Below are 17,332 nucleotides of genomic sequence, written 5' to 3'. Positions count from 1 at the left end.
ATATTCAACTTTATAAATAATTGTATGAAAAATTAAAATCTCAAATGCAATCTACCATCCAGATCAGTGAATCATCCATCCGACTGGAAATGAATAACGATAAATGCATTTCCGCATTCTTTGTGTCATGAATAATGAGGTTTTCTGTGAATTATAATAATAATGATTGTAAGCGAAGCCTTAAAAACTCTCTACTAATATAAATGAATGTATATAAAAAATGATCGATTAAAGCAAAACTAATATCACAAATGTTGAAAATAAAAAAAGGGAAGCGTTGATCATGTGGTAGTTGTAGCTGTAGTAGCTGCTGGAGCAACGCCGAAAGCTGAGATAAAGACGTTTATCGTTGTGACCAAGAAGATGCCGATGACTGTATAATTATTGATTTTATTGGCAACGCAGATCTCTTTCTTGTCTTTGACGTTGTACCGCGCATTCCAAATTAAGCCCACTCCAATTCCGACCTAGAACAATAAACACAAATGATTAAGTCTCCATGTGATAATGATGCACGATGATGACGGTATGCTGCTAGTTGCAATTAAAACTGAATGCGTGGAAATAAAAATAAACATTGCGTGATCGCCTGATAAGAGACAATTTCTTTGTTGTTATTCAGGAAATGGATGTTTTTTTTAAATGTTTATTTTGAGGATGCGAAGGTTGAATAAATTTACCTGTAGCAATAGGCTTATTGAAATCATGATGACGCTTGGATAGAAATATGGGTGTCTTGCGTAGCTCTCGATGATGTAGCGCAGTTGATTTGCATTCGCGGAAAACAGAGCCAAATCCATCATTCCTTGTGCCAAGGTCTTTTTGTGTTGATAAACGTTTACGTCTGGGATGCTATCCAGCTCAGAAAAGCCTCCCATGTCGTACTCGGTTCTTCTATCGTAGGGAATGTAACCCGGGGCATGTGGGAATGGATGGTGAGACCTTGGATGGCTCGGTGGTATGTTATTCGGAAGAGCATCACCATTCGGTACTTTGGCATCGGCCTCGTCTTCACCGAATCTGTTGTGAATCTCCGGGATCTCCTCGGGCTTATCGAAGAAACCATCGTCTATACCGGGATAAGGGGCTACCGATGTTTGCGATTCATCCAGATCGTCAATCTCTGGACCGGCGATCGGTGGTTTGTTGCCCATTAGGTTCATCTCGATCAGAGGATTGTTTTCGGCGTGTTTTTCTACCCAATCGGCTGTAGGATTCTGATTCATTTCACCTCACGCTCCACAACTGCACCACAACTCAATATAAAATTAACAATTTATTTATAAACTTGCACTAATGTATGTATGTAGGTGGTATGTTCGTTTCGAGCGACTCAACCAGACTGAACTCCAAGCAGACATGAAACTCCTTTAGAAGCTAGAGCACACACGCAACTGTAAAAACCAGTTCGGCGAAATCCACAAGACGAGAGAATCGCCAGGGGATTTCCATCCAATTCCCTACCGTTTCCGTCCGTTCCTCTCCTCTCTCCTTTACGCCTTTTGGAGGCGGCTCTCTCTCATTAGTCGAGATCGGCCTTTCTGACCGGGGAAATACGCAACTTTACGCAAATTTATTGCGCAATTATGTTTACTAGGCAAACATACCACTTGTTTTCCCCATCCCAAATCTAGGGTCATAGACCATTAACTTAATATTTTCATACAATAAATAATATATAATTATTATGCAAAAAAGTACATCAAAAACATTTCTCTAAATAAATATTATGAAAATTATCTTTTTTGTAATTATAATATCAGAAAACAAAAGACGTTTCCTCTAATTAAATAAATATTGTATAGATTTTTCTGTTATTTGAAAGGTCTTTATTATTATAATACAGTTAAAGAAAATCGATAGGGCTCTGGCATTTCCAAGTAACCGTGCGCTAATACACGTGGAAGGTTTCTTAGGAATTTCATATTCCCGAAAATCTAAAAGAATAAAAACTCTAGGAATACGACAATTCATATTATGAGAAGTAGAAGCCAATTGCCTTTTAAATTTAGATAATTTTTAGTTGCTTTTAATAAAGTGTATTTCCTGAAGATTATGTCAATGGAAATAATGATATTTTCGAGACAATAATAAAATATTAAAAATAATTTGAAATGTTTATTTTGTTATAGTATAGTTTCATAATTGTTGTTAGTAAATTTAAATTACTGTGGGAAAAATAAAATAAAATATGTTCAATTTTTACAGAAATTAAATGTCGGAGTTGAGTTTTTAATTAAAAATAAACTTTCCTGAAAATGATTTTGAAAGAAATCATAACATATGTACAATCAATTATGTTAATTATTATTTCCTTCAATTTTATTCTATAATCGAAAACAAGAAATCAAAATAACAAAACTGGGACTTTGCCAAAATCTTCTGTTGAAAAGATATAAACTCATATAAATAAGCTACTTTAAGGACATAACAGGAAAATTCCAAGGAATTCAGCTAACTGAATTGTTGTCAAGGACTCTCTTTTAAGCAAGATTTATTTGGAAAGAAAGTCTTTTGTATATGTAATCAAGAATTTAAAGGTCATAAATAGATTTACGTCATTTATCGAATTGTTAAATAAATAATTAAAAGGATTTGTTATAAAAAAAATTAATAATTAACTGAATTAATACATATGTTGTTCTATGATAATCAAAGCGAATAGAATAGATATATAAAAAATACACAAAAATTAAATAATCGTCAGTTGGGGTAGACGTAAAGTATTCAAACATTTAATAGACTTGAAAACAACATTTTCAAAGGTTTTAAGTAAAAATAGAATGTAAGCATTTACAAAATTAGTAAAAGTGGTGACTTTAGTTTGTCTGATCATTCGGCTGATGTTCTATAAATAATAGGGACTTTTTTTGAATGGAACGCCAACGCATATTTAAAAATAATTCGTTGAATATATTTGCATGCTTATTGGTAGTTTTCTGCGCGGTTTAATTGTGTTAAATTATAATTAATATTTAAAAAAAAAATAAGTTTTTCTGAAAATTATATAAAGTAACTAAAGCACAGTAATTTTTCTATAATAAATATGCGTCTAAATAAATCTGCTACCTTTTTTTTAGTAATGTACGTGTTATAGATTTGTTAATAAATAATGTAAAATTGGAAAGTAGAAATGAGAGGATAATTCAAATGAAGAGTTGTCGACCACAAAGTAGCGCCACAACAAGAGGAGTGCGAATGCGCGCCAATATCAATATAGTTTTATTGAGGAAAGTGGGGCGCAAATTAAAGATTTTGCACTTTTGGTTCCTTGAGACGAGGGCACTGATTTATAGTATACTTTAAGAGAATAAAATATATTTTATAAAATTAAGATTATTGTATATGTAAGTGCGTTTACTATAAAAGCAACGCTACAATATCAAACCACAAACTTCCACGATGACTAAATTCAAAAGGATCAGTAACCCTCTGTAGTTACCAAACATTTCTATCATATTATTATTGGTTCATTGATAATGAATATACAAGGTCAGTGGATTTATTGATGACATAAAAATATTAACACCTTATTGTAAATTTGCATGAATAACAACAAATTAAAATGGGGATTTCACATTCATGCAATTTCACTAAATAATGTCAGGACTAAGCGTCAACCTTTTGGGGCGGCAATTATGTATGAATTGTATATTAGTTTGTAAAATAAAATTATCATACACGATCTTGATGACGTTAATGAAATTCCGTCTATCAGTGATGTTCTTTCTAAATACTCCCACTTTATTACTCAGAGAAAAACACAGAAGCGGCTCTATTACGAAACTCGGTATTTCTCTGATAATCATGTAAATAGAAAACGCTAAAATGTGTACATCTATCAAGTATTCTCAATTGTATGAAAAATGTCTTTCCTGTGATTGGTTTATTAATACTACGTATTTATTCTTTGAAATATTCATTTTCCCATGAACGTAAATTAAGTAAACGTGAACTTATGTAATTGTCCATTATAGTTGCTTTATCCTTGATTGCTATAAATAAACGTAATTGGAGGAAATTAATTATCGGAATTCTCAATTTAACATTTCATTTATGTGCAGTTTTAATCTATATACAGAAGCAATTGCGATTTATATTTTATTTGTGTATTTATTTCAGAATATGAAGATTTATTTTAATTTTAATATCAATTAATATTTGTTTTTATATGAATGCTAATATTCAGGTTACCGGGCCAAACAGAACTCATCAGCGCAAAACATGACATATCAGGACAGGACAAATCAGAATGTGATACAAGAGAACATTAGCTCATATTAGCATTTATATAACACGATGTGTAGTATATACATTTTATTATTTACATGCAATCACTTTGTATATTCAATCCAAATATTTCATTAAGATTAATGAAAACTAAATAATATGTAAGAATTAATAAGCATTTTAAGATCTTATGCGTTTAATATATAAAAAATAAAATTTGTTTGAATAAAAAATGAATATAAAGTTTTTTTTTTAAATATAACAATTGGATTTAAAAATGCACAGCATTTCAATTAAAAAAGATAGAGAACATTCTATTCCCTCTTAGTAAATTTCAAGTTAATTGGACCGTCCGGTTTATTGATTAACAGCGATCTGGAATCCAAGATGTTTCCTCTCCATTGAATTTTGTAATTCCTTATTAACTGAAATATATGTATGTTTACGAATCAAATTTATCAATTATAGTTTATAACATTACTTTCAACATCAGGACGAGCATATTTTGCTCGGCCATACGTCTTGCGATACAAGCCCTTGGTCCATGACCAAAAGGTAGTAGCAAATATGGATGAGGTTTCATATAAAGAGGATGATCTTTCAACCATCTTTCGGGTTTGAACTCATGCGGAGTAGGGAAGTACTGCTCTAGACGACATGACACTTGATTCTGGCTTACAACGACCGTCTACAAAGAAATATATGATTATGTTTTTACTTATATTTAGCTCTGGTAAAGTATACCCCTTTCGGTACATGATAATTCGAAAATTCAGCGTCATCCTCTAATACTCTTCCAATTCCAATGGAAATTGGTCTTAATCTTAATGACTCTTTCAGCACAGCCTTTGCATAGTGAGCTTCAGCTAAAACTTCCATAGTGACTGGACTATTGGTTGTCGGCAATAACTTTTTAGCTTCTTCATATAACAAACACTGAACAGGAGAGTTCTTAGCTATATGATATAATAGGAAACATGAGGAATAAGTTGTCTAAAAAATATCCACATATTAGATTTAGTAGTAATACTCAATATTACACTTACAGTATCTATACCAGCAAGCAGAAAATCACACACCATCCCAATAATGTCTTTAAAATCCAATTCAGGAGATGATAAATAACTTTGTAATAATGTAGGAGTATTTCTTGAACCATCATTAAATAGAGACATTTTTAAGGATAACAAATCAATAGCAACTCTAAAAACGAAATGATTATTTATTTGATTTGGTAATAAAACAAATACGCACTCTTCCATATATTTTTGCGACCTTTTCAATTTCCTATACAAGGGGGTGTCGATTTTCTTCCATATTTGAAGACCATTGTCTGTCTTTAAAACGCATTTATTTGTGTTAAGTGCAGCTTGCATTAATTTTGATGATCTGGAATTGGATTTTAACTCTTGATAAGAGAAACTGTCTAACCGAATATCAAGAGTTGCTAGACAAGTCACTATAAAAACAAATATTAATGTAAAATTTATCAGTTAGATAAACAAAAACATACATTCTAAGAAAAGTCTTGATAGTTCTGGCAAATAATCATATTTTTCTGTTGATTTTAGATCATTGATCCTCCTTAACCACAAATGCATGACATCATTGGTACCAGCCAAAAAATTCTGCACAGCACTTGGACTACTTAGACCTTTTTGAAAGACTCTTCTCAATCTCCACCACTCTGGTCCATTTCTAAAATATTAATATAAGTAATTGCATTATAGATATTTAGATTAATATATATGTACGTTGGCAACAATCCACCAGTGTTATACACATTTGGCCTATCCAGTCTGTATTTCTCTAAAGCCAAGTGGCTTCTCCGTTGAGGATATTTTCCTTCAACTCTGAATAATGTTTCAATATCTTCAGGTTTAAACAGCCAAACAAGGAATACACCAGGTACAATTTCTTCTCTGACAATTGGTCCAAATTTGTTGAGTTTTTTTAAACCATTTTTGTGCAAGCGGTCAAAGTGGTATGGTCCTAAATAAACACATTAATTAAGTGAATCTTTTTATTTAAAAAAAAGACTTACCAAAGTATGGTAAATATTTATGTAAAGTTCCCAAAATTGGAAGTGATTTTGGACCTGGTATTGATTCAAATGGTTTAATAACATTGCCATCAGAAAAGAACCTTCTGGATATACACTTTTCAACAAATTTAGGCTTAATTAACAACATTTTTACAAACACTTTTTAACATAGACACAAAAATACTATAGGTATTTAGATTATCACATTATTTTCTTTTATATAACATAAATTTTATTGTAAAGTTACACATATCGTATACCGAGGTAAGTTGGTTTAATGAAATTCTGACAACTAGACTTAACTTAAGTACCAAAACAACCAATCAACAACCAATAACGTGACATCAAGATTCAGTAAAATTCCACTTACGTGACCATGCGCATACCAGAACTGCGATAATTATCTTAACTAACTTTTCTTTTCTTAAATTACGAAATGTATGAATAAAATTTTGAATACATTATTTAATTCAGAAATACATAATTTAAATATAAACAATATACATATAAAAGTACAAAGTTTCTTTGTATCATAGTGAATATAAGAAAAATCCAAATTTCATATACAATATTTCGAAAGTATCTGCGCAGAATCGTGCAGTTGGATGGTGTTAACGGTTGTAACCTAACTTACTGTTAGTAAAATATAAATCTATATGCGAATTGTATTAGTTCTATAGTGGAAATTAAAAATGTCTTGGCCTAAAAGCGCTGTACTTTCATTAATTGAAGCTTACAAAGAATATCCATGTTTGTACTCCACAAAAGATTTGAATTATAGGAATAAATTTGCAAGGCGCAAAGCTTTCGAAGCAATCTACGAAAAACTACAACATCTTCTGCCAAATGTCAGCATTCAGGAATTGAAAATGAAGGCAACGACTTTGAGGAGTACTTTCATAGGGGAGCACCGCAAATTTTCCGCACTTGTTCTAAATGGAGCTGAGGTAATTATTACTAAGTTTAAAATAATTATTTCAACAAATTGAATAGTCTTACAGCCCAAATTTATGGTACTATGATAGGTTATTGTTTATGGCTGACCCAATTCCTAATTGGCAAGTCTTGAAAACCACAAATGGACGAATTTTAACCAATAACAGTCGACATAAACCAAATATTTTGAGGGAACGGAAGACCAATAACAATAAGCCTTCAGAAACTACACCAGCAGTAAGTAATTATTAATACAATAATATATATAATTATTGATTGTAATGTTCGCTTAGGTAGAAATAAAGACAGACAACAATAAGCCTTTGGAAACTACAACAGAAGTAAGTGATTATTAATACAATAATATATATAATTAATGATAGCAATGTTCACTTAGGTTGAATTGAAGACTGAAGAGATAATTGAAATTAATGATGATATAATGCAATCAAATGTACTTATACAAATGATTAATAACTCATGTACTCCAGATGAGGAACACAAGGATGATGATAAACATGAATTATTTAATAACAGTGTAGTTAATATGGAATTTCAAGATTCCCCTGAGTCAATTAGTTGTACATCTCCGAAGATCTTCATTCCTCCAGCTGATGATAATTTAGATGTGAATTCAAATAATGATGAGCCAAAACAACATGTAAATGTGGACATCATCATGCCTCCAGCTGATGATAATTTACATGTGAATTTAAATAATGATCAACAAAAGCAACATGTAAATGTGGACATCTCCATGCCTTCAGTTGATGATAATTTACATATGAATTTGAATAATGATCAGCAAAAGCAACATGTAAATGTGGACATTGATAATCCTGAATGTACAAAGCAGATTCAGGCGTTTTGTAATTTTGTAGGATCTAGTTTACATATGATTAAAAACTCAAAAGCTCAAATGGCTGTGCAGAGACAAATAACAAAGTTACTCTATGATGCATTAGATAATGTGTAATTGTACACATAATAAAATAAAAATAATATTTTTTACTCTAATAAACCTGTTCTGTTCTGATTCCTCCACTCTATAATAGAGTGGAGGTGTGCACTTAGCTCACACCTCACAGTGTATGTAGCCAGTCAATNNTTAAAAATATAACAATAAAAAGATGAATAGACTATTACTCTAATAAATATTTACTGCAGTTTAAAATGATTTTTATCAACACCCAATACTTACATATTTGTTTGGTTGCATATCTAATTTATTTCAACGTATGATAATTCCGATATTCCTCAAATTCTTGATAACTGTCAAAGTTATATGTGTTTCTTTAAGCTTCGGAATTCAAACATATTAATAATCATGAAGCGAATTACGAAAATTGATGGAAGTAAAAGAGAAACACGAACTAGATCAAATGCCATTAAATGCAAAGAAGAAAAAACTGCAGGCAATTCAAAGCTGGATAACTTCAAATTGGAATCTAAACCAAAACTGAGCAGAGCTGGAACATCAAGTGAGAATTCTAGGAAAACAAAAATCAATCATCTTAAAATTGAGTATGATGATGTTATTCCACCAGTAAAAATAAAGAAAGAGGAAGCAGTGAAAGAGTCAAAAGTTATTAAGAAAGAATTTGATGATGTTGCTGTTAAAACTGAAGTTGATGGTGTATACAAAAATGAAGAAAATTTTCCAAAAAACTGGAAAATAGTGTTAAATAATTTGAGAGAGATGAGAAAAGACCATAATGCACCAGTGGATTCTATGGGATGTGACCAATGTATGGATGAGGAAGCAAATCCAATAGACCAAAGATATCAGGCATTATTGTCTTTGATGTTAAGCAGTCAAACAAAGGATGAAATAACTCATGCAGCGATGCAAAGGTTAAATCAGCATGGGTGTACTGTTAAAAACATTATCAATACATCTGATGAGGACTTGGGTAAATTGATTTATCCAGTTGGATTTTGGAAAAGTAAAGTGAAATATATTAAAGAGACATCTCAGATGATTGTTGACCAATTCAATGGAGACATACCAAAGACAGTCAAAGATTTATGCAAGTTAAAAGGGGTTGGTCCAAAAATGGCTCATCTCTGTATGAAAACAGCATGGGGGGAAGTGACTGGAATAGGAGTGGATACACATGTGCATAGGATTTCCAATAGATTAAAATGGGTCAATACAAAAACACCTGAAGAAACTAGGAATGAACTGGAAGGTTGGCTGCCAAAAGAATTATGGAGTGAAGTAAATCATTTATTGGTTGGCTTTGGACAACAGATTTGTCAGCCAAAGAAACCACAATGTGCAACCTGTTTAAATAATGAGTTGTGTCCATTCGGAATTGCTGAATTAAAATGTCATAAGAAAACTAAATAATTTGAACTTATAATATGAATTTTTATTGCATTCTATATGTACATAATAATAAAAAAATCAAACATGTATTACTGGTTGCATAATAAAATTTGTTATGAACATGTAAACAATAATATAACCTGTAATCCTGATATTATTAATTTTACGTCTTGAACGAAGGTAATTGAATGATATTTGCTTAAAACCCGTCAAATGTAACCCTTTTATTTTAGAGCTATATCAAATGGAAAAGAATCGAAGAAATTTGATAAAAAGGGCCATATTTAGTCGAATACTCTTAATAGTTTTACAATTTCTGGGGAACATACTAATACCAGATCATGAAGCAAACGTCTTTGTATATCCAAAAGATGTCCATTCTACTAATAAGACTATATTAGATAAAGCAACTAACACTTTGCTTGAGGGATTTGTGAGATGGGATGCCCAGTATTTCATGCATTTAGCTATTAATGGATACACTTATGAAAATACCTTAGCTTTCTTTCCATTGCTCCCTGGTATTTGTAAAATAATCGTAAATATTCTTTCCTATTTTACATTTGATTTATTATCCATAGACTCTCTGACTCTATTAGTATACATAGTTTTAAATGTATTCTTTTTTGTACAAGCAGCTTTAGCATTATATCAGTTAACAGGATTGATAGTCAATGACAAGTTTGCATACAAATGTGCAAAATTGTTTTGTTACAATCCAGCTTCTATATTTTTCACTGCACCATACACAGAAAGCTTATTTGCATATTTAACGTTTAAAACCATCGAGAATTTGCTTAGATTTCACTACAGAAATGATAAAAGATATTTGATGAAAGCTATATTTTTTATAGCACTGAGTGGAGTAACTCGTTCAAATGGGATTTTAAACGTTGGATTTCTAATTTATTATTTTTCGATCACTACTGAAAGAATTACCATTCAGAATGCAATCACATTAATATTAAGTACAATAATATGTTTGATACCTTTTGTTAGTTTTCAGTTTTATTGTCATAGCTTATTTTGTAATACATTCATCTCACATTTGCCAGCAAAGATTATTTCCATGCAATGGTAAATGGTATAATTTTACCTGGCCAAAATGAGATATATCAACAAACTTGGTGTAATTACAAATTGCTGCCAATTCCATATTCTTACGTTCAGGATAAATATTGGAATGTCGGTTTCTTCAAATATTATCAATTGAAGCAAATTCCAAACTTCTTGTTAGCTTTACCAATTATTTGTCTAATATTACTTCAAAGTTATTACTTTTTCAAATATAATTGGCACTACATAGTCCATCATAGCATGTTCGTTAAATTCCTATTAAGAAATTTCGGCGGCAATAATTACTTGCGTCGACAAAAATATGCAGTCGAAAGTAAATTTGAAATCGATTTTGCTTTTCCTTGCATTTTGCATGCACTGGCTTTGACTATATTCTGTATTATATTTGTTCATATACAGGTAACGACAAGAATGCTTTGTTCAGCATCGCCTGTAATTTATTGGTTTTCCAATCAAGTCAATAAGAGATTTATAAAGTATTATTATCTATGTTACTTTTATGTTGGAACCATTATGTTTTGTAATTTTTTACCATGGACTTAAAAATTATATGAGGAATTATGTTAAATTTGAATGAAATATATCTGTAATAATCACAACATAATTCGACTATTCTTTCTTATAAAACATTTTATCTACTTTTATGTTTTAAACTATTCTACTTTGTAGACTATTTAAAAGATATTGGTTAATCCTTGAAAATCGGCGATTTTCAATTAGCAACTAAAGGAATTACTTGAACATTATCTTTGGTTGAAAATGTTTTCCAATCCACGAGAATCCGGAAAATTTATATCTGCTAATGCAGAACATATAAAAATATTGCCGGAAGGTGTGGAAAAGTTCGGAGCTGAAGTAAGTTTTTATAACCTCTAATAAGTGATTGATAATTAGAATATTTGAATTTTAGTTGGCGAAAGTTATCAATTCAGGAGAATTATCTGTAGAGAATTTTGGTCAAACAGCTGTACACCCAACTGCCAATGATCCATTTGCTTTGGATTGGATATTTGTGGTAGATACATTAAATTTTTGTTTCTGGTCCCGTGAGAATGAGGAAGGATGGAAAGTGGATGGATATACAGGCTATTATGCATTATGTGCAGCTATCAACCGGGCAATGAAAGAGGGCATTGATATATCAAATCCTAAATTCTATTCCACAATAACTGAAGAACAACTGTCTAAAGTATTGCGCAGTGATAATGATGTTCATATTCCTCTATTTAAGGAAAGGTTGAGATGTTTGCATGAAGTTGGTGAAGCACTGCTCAAGAATTTTGAAGGATCTTTTGAAAATGTTGTAAAGAAAGCTGATAAAAGTGCTGCTATCTTGCTTAAAATAGTAGTTGATAATTTTCCTTGCTTCAGAGATCAAGCCACATTCAAGGGGAAAAATGTGTCCATACTCAAAAGAGCACAAATTTTAATTGGAGATATTTGGGCATGTTACCTTGGAAATGGTATTGGTCACTTTAATGATATTGAAGAGATCACAATGTTTGCTGATTATCGAGTACCTCAAACTTTGTTATATTATAATGTTCTAGAATATAGCAAGGAATTATTAGAAAAATTGAATACAGGCAATATATTAGAAAATGGAGATGAAATGGAAGTAGAGATCAGAGGGTGCTCTATACATGCAGTAGAATTATTAAAAGAAGTAGCTATAAAGAAAATTGATAAGGATAAGATCATAAATAGTATTTTGATAGATCATTTCTTGTGGGATTTCCGAAGAAAACACGCCCAAGAGATATTAACAATGAAATTACCTTTTCATAAAACATTTTCTATATATTATTAAACTATTATAATAAATTGAATTCGTTCATTTAATGTGTTTAATTATTCATCCCATTCACAGTCATCTTCAGAATTCGACTCGTCACTGCTTGATTGTAAAGCCTTTTCCCTCTTAGACAAGACATCCATCAAAATCTTTATCATATTAGATCTGTCGGTGTCGTCTATGCTGGTCTTGGGCGTGGAATTTATCTGAAAATATAATATTAGTCGTCAGACTTAAGTTATTATATTATTATAATTACATCAACTGGCTTAAGCTTTCGTCCATTCCTTATGCTTTCCAATAGTGCTGATCGATTATCATTTTCTGCCGGTATTGCATTCTCTTCTTCATTACTTAAATTTCTTATTTTAGGAGGTGCAGGTATAGAGACTGTGTTTAGTAATGGAGGAGGCGGAGGCATAGGTATTGTAGGTAGATTTTCCAATGGAGGAGGTTCAGGAATGGCAATATTATGTTTTGGAGACATTCTCTGTGGTACACAACTTGGCGTTGTTGGTGGTGGCGGTGCTTTTCTCTAAATTATAAGACAAATTAAATATAAAATGAATACGCGAAAAAGAGTATTATTACTTTAGCCTTTCGTTTCTTTATGTTTTCCATATTATCTATAATAACACTGTAAACCATTTGACGGGTTTTTTTGTCTGTCATATGAATATTATTTATGCCCGCTTCCTTAAGTATTTCTGCGACCATTGGATTATCGCTAATGTTAAAAGAATTATTTAAACCTGTGTGAGCGAGATGTTCGAAACAGATCGGACTTCCAATATCCTTTTTATTTATATTTTTCTTTTTAGAATCTGGAATTATTTTCTTCCAAATGCTTTTCTCCTTTTCAAAAACAATATTTTCATATTTGTATACCTCTCTTTTCATTAACTTTGCTTCTTTCGGAAAAGCAAAGTTAAATCCTACGATGCAATTCTAAGGACATGAAGATAAATAATATAATTTTGAAAAATATAATACGTACATTTCCTTCGAAACTGTGGAAAAAGGGTTTTTCCTTTACATAGAGCAAGTTTTGGTATATTTGATGTTCCCAAATTAGACATAATTTATGCGTATCAAATAATCTGAAAAAGTAACTTTCTAAAGTGTAGTCTTTCACGAAGCAAAGGATCCCGGTTGCATGTTTTATCCAATCTGTATGTGTCTTATTTGTCAGAAATAATTGCACAACACATGAAGCAAATACCTTTAAATTTATTAATTAGTTTTTTTGTTAGATGAAATCTTTACAGGTGCTTACCTCTTTCTTATCGCCGACTAGTGCTCTGAGACACTCATTTTCTTTAGTATTTAAATTTTCACAACGTTTGAATACTTTCGACGACATTGCACTGACTGATTCTTTTCTAATAGCTTTGCACAGTTATCGAATATTATAGATAAGATAATGTAGCTCACTATGCTGTATCAGAAATGACTAATTGAGTTATCAAAACAATAATGTGATATTAACGATAAAATGTAAACAATAAGTTTAAACAAGAACTATGACTTTTGTAGGAGTACATTATTCTCTTGATGATAATGAGGTAAAATGAAACATTTAATATATTTTAAACTTCAAATTATATGACAAATCTTCGACTCATATGCAATTAATATTACATTATTTTTCTTACAAGTTCTTGGGTTTTGGATAATAATATGAGCATGGAAATAACTTTTTAATCATATTTAATTTAATAATTATGATAATTTCAATAAAACATTATTTAAATAGAATATATTTAGATTTTATTAATAATATTTTCAGTTAAATAAGTTAACAAAATGATAATTCACTTAAATACAAAAGAATATGAACAGACGAATATTAATCGTTTCGTTTTTTATTACTATATTCATAAATAAAACTAAAAAAATACTGTAAATTTCAAAGCAAATATGTATAAATATATATTTATATATACAATAATATATATATATACACATATAAATATATATAAAATAAGCGTAAAATTTACTAAGCATCCCATTCGTCGTCATTAGAATCCGATGATTCTGAATCGTCATCGTCATCTGGATGAATGACTCTGTTGCGTTCAGCTAAAGCTCTTGAAAGCGCTGCAGCCAAATCATTTCCGACATGGCTTTGTTGCTGCTGTTGTTCAACAGCTGGACTAATTGGTTTAACTTCTCGTTCCTGATGGTAAAGGAAACATTAATATTTGAATATATTACTGAACATTACTAAATCAATCGCGTCACCGATTATTCCATATCTGCAAGGCAATTGTACGTCTGCTGCATTTTTATGTCCGTTAACAAGCAGTGAAAGCTGACGGTGACGCGATTAGTTTCTTTTTTTTTTATTGTAAAGTCTACTTACATTAGCTGGTTTCAATTGGAAACCTTTCCTAATTTCGCTAAGCAAATCTCCTCGGGCATCGTCCACTTTTTTGTCAACCTCGACAGGCTATAGGGTGCAATATCAAAATGCATTAATTTTAAAAATAAATCATATTTTAGTTTTTCATTACCTTTAGAGTCGTGCCTCCTCGTATGCTCTCCAATAGGGCAGACCTTCCGTCCGTCGGTATATCGAGAGAAGTAGGTGGCGGAGGAGCCGGGGGCATCGGTGGTGTAAATGCAACTTCGGCCGGGGGTGGAGGTGGAGGAGGAGGTGGTGCATTTCCTGGCGGTGGAGGAGGTATTGAGATATTGTTAGCTACAACTAGTTTTTTGACTAATCTTGAAAAGATTATTCTTTTATTACTGACCTTTCGGTGTTGCAGGCGGAGGCCTCGGGGGTGGTTGGTTATTCGTGGGCGGCGGTGGAGGTGCCGCTCTCTAAAACGATAATAATACATCAACACGCATAAGAATATGTTTTTCATATATATAACAATACAGGAGATTGCCAAAGAAAGCTACAATTTCTGTAGCTAATGAATCATTGACCAATGAATCAAAGAATATATAAGATTAGAATGACATTCGTAAGCAATGATTCATTTTGTACAATGAGAAATATTAAAAGGTTTGTATTCGAAATCACTTACATTGTGAGAAGATCGCGCTGCTCCTCGGGGTGGCACCGGAGGCCCCGGGACCGGCGATGGTGTTGGTGGAGGCGGTTTTTTAGTTTTAGACTCCTGCTCTAAAACTGCATCTCTACCACCATTTGCGACAATAAAATCGTAAATGAATTGTCGAGTTTCGCGATCTTTCAATTGTATTTCCGATACACCAGCCTACAATGTAAAGTAATTTAGTGTTTATATTCGCTTAATTCGTATAATATGCCAACCACCACACAATTAAGTAACAAACACCAATATTAGTTAAACATACATTAGCGGAAACGGTTATATAAGCGTAAAATGCTTGTATTAATAACGTTTGTTTGATGAACACGTAGTAAGTTCTATATACATATGAACGTGCACGACAAAAAAACTACATGGAATCTAATGGAAATCACGTTCTTACTTTGTTCAAAAAGTTGTTCAGATCGGCGTCTTCGCTATTAACGTCAAATCCTTTATTGGGATCCCAACCGACGTGTGAGATATGCCTGAACTCGGATGGTTTCCCAATATCTGCTTTTGTAATATTTCGACGCCGCTTCGCCTTCTTCGCTGCTGGATCTGTATATTTGCTAATTACCTGCGAATTATTGTTCCTGTTGTTGCGTAACTGGACTTCATCAATCGGACCGTTACCACCTCCGCTCGATAAGTTAATAGCGTTGTGTTTTAATTTTTTTTCTACAAAGGTAATAGTATTAAATGGAAGTTTCCTCGGCGAATGAAATATTTTTCTCCAGCCAATTAGTTCTTACCGGCGCGTTTTCTCTTCGCCATTATCTTAGAGTCCACAATTGTCTTCATTTCTCTCGCTTCTGATTCGTTCGCAAAATTGAAGCAAACCATGCATTTCTAAAAGAAATCATTAATTCATGAAGAATTTAGAAAATATTTATTCCAGGTACTTACATCTCCCTCAAAAGTATGCCAAAATGCGCAGGCTGCAATGTAATCCATATCATTGTACATTTCCTGTTCCCATATCATTTTATATTGTTTAAAGCAATATAATCGAAAAAAGTAATTCTTTTTGGAGTTGTCCCTTATGAAACAAAGCACTCCAGTTTCCCTTTTTATCCATTGTGCATGCATCGGTGGCTGTGTTTCAAACAATTGAACCACAGTTGTTGCCAATGACTAAAAATTATTAAATTACATTACTTTTTATCATATTTTTAATGGACCAAGGTTAAATAAATATTGAATGTTTCAATTATCACACTGTGTCAAAGCTTCAATAGAAAGAAAGTTAAAAATACTTTCATTTATTAAATATAAAGGAAAACTGTTATTTTGATAATTGTTTTATCAAGAAGTAGATAAATACTATCAATATATTTACCAGACATCGAGGACCTAATAAACGAACAATTTGTTGGTTTTCTTCTACTGAGAGTAAATTCGAGAATTTACTCTCCTGTGGGGGTGATGGTTGTGGCATTTTGTCGATTTAAGGTTAAGAACTCTGGGGGGCTCCCAAAGAGAAACACAAGGCACAAATAAGTGGAACAACACACTGTGAGCTTAAACTGAGAATTTCCATAGCATTTTGATAGTGGAAATGTTTGTTAATGTAAAGGCGACTTCAGTCTGTTCGTGCACAGCTCGTTGCACATTAGAAACGTCTCGTTCTTTTCTTCTTCGTGCTGAACTTGCGAAGAAAGTAACACACTGATGTTTTAATTGAGTGACATTTAATTGGCGAAACAGACCTCAAATAAGGACAACACTCAAATGCAACATATGTAACCAGTTTTACAGAGGTGTACCGAAATTCACTCTTGTCTCTACATTATCTCGAAAACACTGACATCTACCAGGAGAAGTAAAAAGTTTTTTTAAAAAATATTATA

At 31.9% G+C, this 17,332-nt stretch overlaps 8 protein-coding genes across 11 annotated transcripts; 4 read left to right on the top strand and 4 right to left on the bottom strand.

The window, feature by feature from the left end:
- Positions 1-33: 33 nt before the first annotated feature.
- On the bottom strand, positions 34-1,414 carry LOC108569673. Its single transcript, XM_017931311.1, has 2 exons — positions 681-1,414; positions 34-467 (listed from the first exon to the last, which is right to left on the bottom strand). Exons 1-2 carry the CDS (start codon positions 1,224-1,226, stop codon positions 282-284), a joined length of 732 nt encoding a protein of 243 aa, XP_017786800.1. The 5' UTR covers positions 1,227-1,414; the 3' UTR covers positions 34-281.
- Positions 1,415-4,485: 3,071 nt separating this feature from the next.
- LOC108569672 (cytochrome P450 302a1, mitochondrial) lies at positions 4,486-6,508 on the bottom strand. The gene is made up of 8 exons (XM_017931310.1): positions 6,275-6,508; positions 5,985-6,222; positions 5,744-5,928; positions 5,485-5,689; positions 5,277-5,433; positions 4,975-5,223; positions 4,712-4,918; positions 4,486-4,655 (listed from the first exon to the last, which is right to left on the bottom strand). The coding sequence occupies exons 1-8, from the start codon at positions 6,420-6,422 to the stop codon at positions 4,545-4,547; spliced, it is 1,500 nt and encodes a 499-aa protein (XP_017786799.1). The 5' UTR covers positions 6,423-6,508; the 3' UTR covers positions 4,486-4,544.
- A 354-nt stretch (positions 6,509-6,862) lies between these two features.
- LOC108569675 lies at positions 6,863-8,302 on the top strand. 3 transcript variants are annotated; one of them, XM_017931313.1, is made up of 4 exons: positions 6,863-7,221; positions 7,268-7,447; positions 7,504-7,551; positions 7,608-8,297. In XM_017931313.1, exons 1-4 carry the CDS (start codon positions 6,967-6,969, stop codon positions 8,184-8,186), a joined length of 1,062 nt encoding a protein of 353 aa, XP_017786802.1. In that variant the 5' UTR covers positions 6,863-6,966; the 3' UTR covers positions 8,187-8,297. The 3 variants fall into 3 exon arrangements, with proteins under 3 accessions (XP_017786802.1, XP_017786804.1, XP_017786805.1); XM_017931315.1 differs by having other exon boundaries at positions 7,133-7,221; positions 7,276-7,447; positions 7,608-8,301; XM_017931316.1 differs by having other exon boundaries at positions 7,144-7,221; positions 7,300-7,447; positions 7,608-8,302.
- A 188-nt stretch (positions 8,303-8,490) lies between these two features.
- LOC108569678 (endonuclease III-like protein 1) lies at positions 8,491-9,569 on the top strand. The gene has a single exon (XM_017931319.1). The coding sequence runs from the start codon at positions 8,496-8,498 to the stop codon at positions 9,561-9,563; it is 1,068 nt and encodes a 355-aa protein (XP_017786808.1). The 5' UTR covers positions 8,491-8,495; the 3' UTR covers positions 9,564-9,569.
- A 976-nt stretch (positions 9,570-10,545) lies between these two features.
- LOC108569679 (GPI mannosyltransferase 2) lies at positions 10,546-11,170 on the top strand. The gene has a single exon (XM_017931320.1). It carries the CDS (start codon positions 10,617-10,619, stop codon positions 11,160-11,162), a length of 546 nt encoding a protein of 181 aa, XP_017786809.1. The 5' UTR covers positions 10,546-10,616; the 3' UTR covers positions 11,163-11,170.
- Positions 11,171-11,301: 131 nt separating this feature from the next.
- On the top strand, positions 11,302-12,429 carry LOC108569676 (UPF0553 protein C9orf64 homolog). Its single transcript, XM_017931317.1, has 2 exons — positions 11,302-11,474; positions 11,530-12,429. Exons 1-2 carry the CDS (start codon positions 11,379-11,381, stop codon positions 12,427-12,429), a joined length of 996 nt encoding a protein of 331 aa, XP_017786806.1. The 5' UTR covers positions 11,302-11,378.
- Positions 12,430-12,456: 27 nt separating this feature from the next.
- Positions 12,457-13,765, bottom strand: LOC108569683 (neural Wiskott-Aldrich syndrome protein-like). The gene is made up of 5 exons (XM_017931323.1): positions 13,691-13,765; positions 13,412-13,636; positions 13,006-13,362; positions 12,674-12,949; positions 12,457-12,620 (listed from the first exon to the last, which is right to left on the bottom strand). The coding sequence occupies exons 3-5, from the start codon at positions 13,312-13,314 to the stop codon at positions 12,471-12,473; spliced, it is 735 nt and encodes a 244-aa protein (XP_017786812.1). The 5' UTR covers positions 13,315-13,362; positions 13,412-13,636; positions 13,691-13,765; the 3' UTR covers positions 12,457-12,470.
- A 641-nt stretch (positions 13,766-14,406) lies between these two features.
- LOC108569667 (neural Wiskott-Aldrich syndrome protein-like) lies at positions 14,407-17,201 on the bottom strand. 2 transcript variants are annotated; one of them, XM_017931303.1, is made up of 9 exons: positions 16,822-17,201; positions 16,389-16,616; positions 16,235-16,331; positions 15,883-16,160; positions 15,453-15,644; positions 15,171-15,240; positions 14,931-15,118; positions 14,780-14,866; positions 14,407-14,593 (listed from the first exon to the last, which is right to left on the bottom strand). In XM_017931303.1, exons 1-9 carry the CDS (start codon positions 16,918-16,920, stop codon positions 14,414-14,416), a joined length of 1,419 nt encoding a protein of 472 aa, XP_017786792.1. In that variant the 5' UTR covers positions 16,921-17,201; the 3' UTR covers positions 14,407-14,413. The 2 variants fall into 2 exon arrangements, with proteins under 2 accessions (XP_017786792.1, XP_017786793.1); XM_017931304.1 differs by having other exon boundaries at positions 14,931-15,085.
- Positions 17,202-17,332: the final 131 nt, after the last annotated feature.

The sequence above is a fragment of the Nicrophorus vespilloides genome, unplaced genomic scaffold (genome assembly GCF_001412225.1).
Source record: "Nicrophorus vespilloides isolate i.1.1-1 unplaced genomic scaffold, Nicve_v1.0, whole genome shotgun sequence".
NCBI lineage: Eukaryota > Metazoa > Arthropoda > Insecta > Coleoptera > Silphidae > Nicrophorus > Nicrophorus vespilloides.
This window is presented reverse-complemented; position numbering and strand designations above follow the sequence as displayed.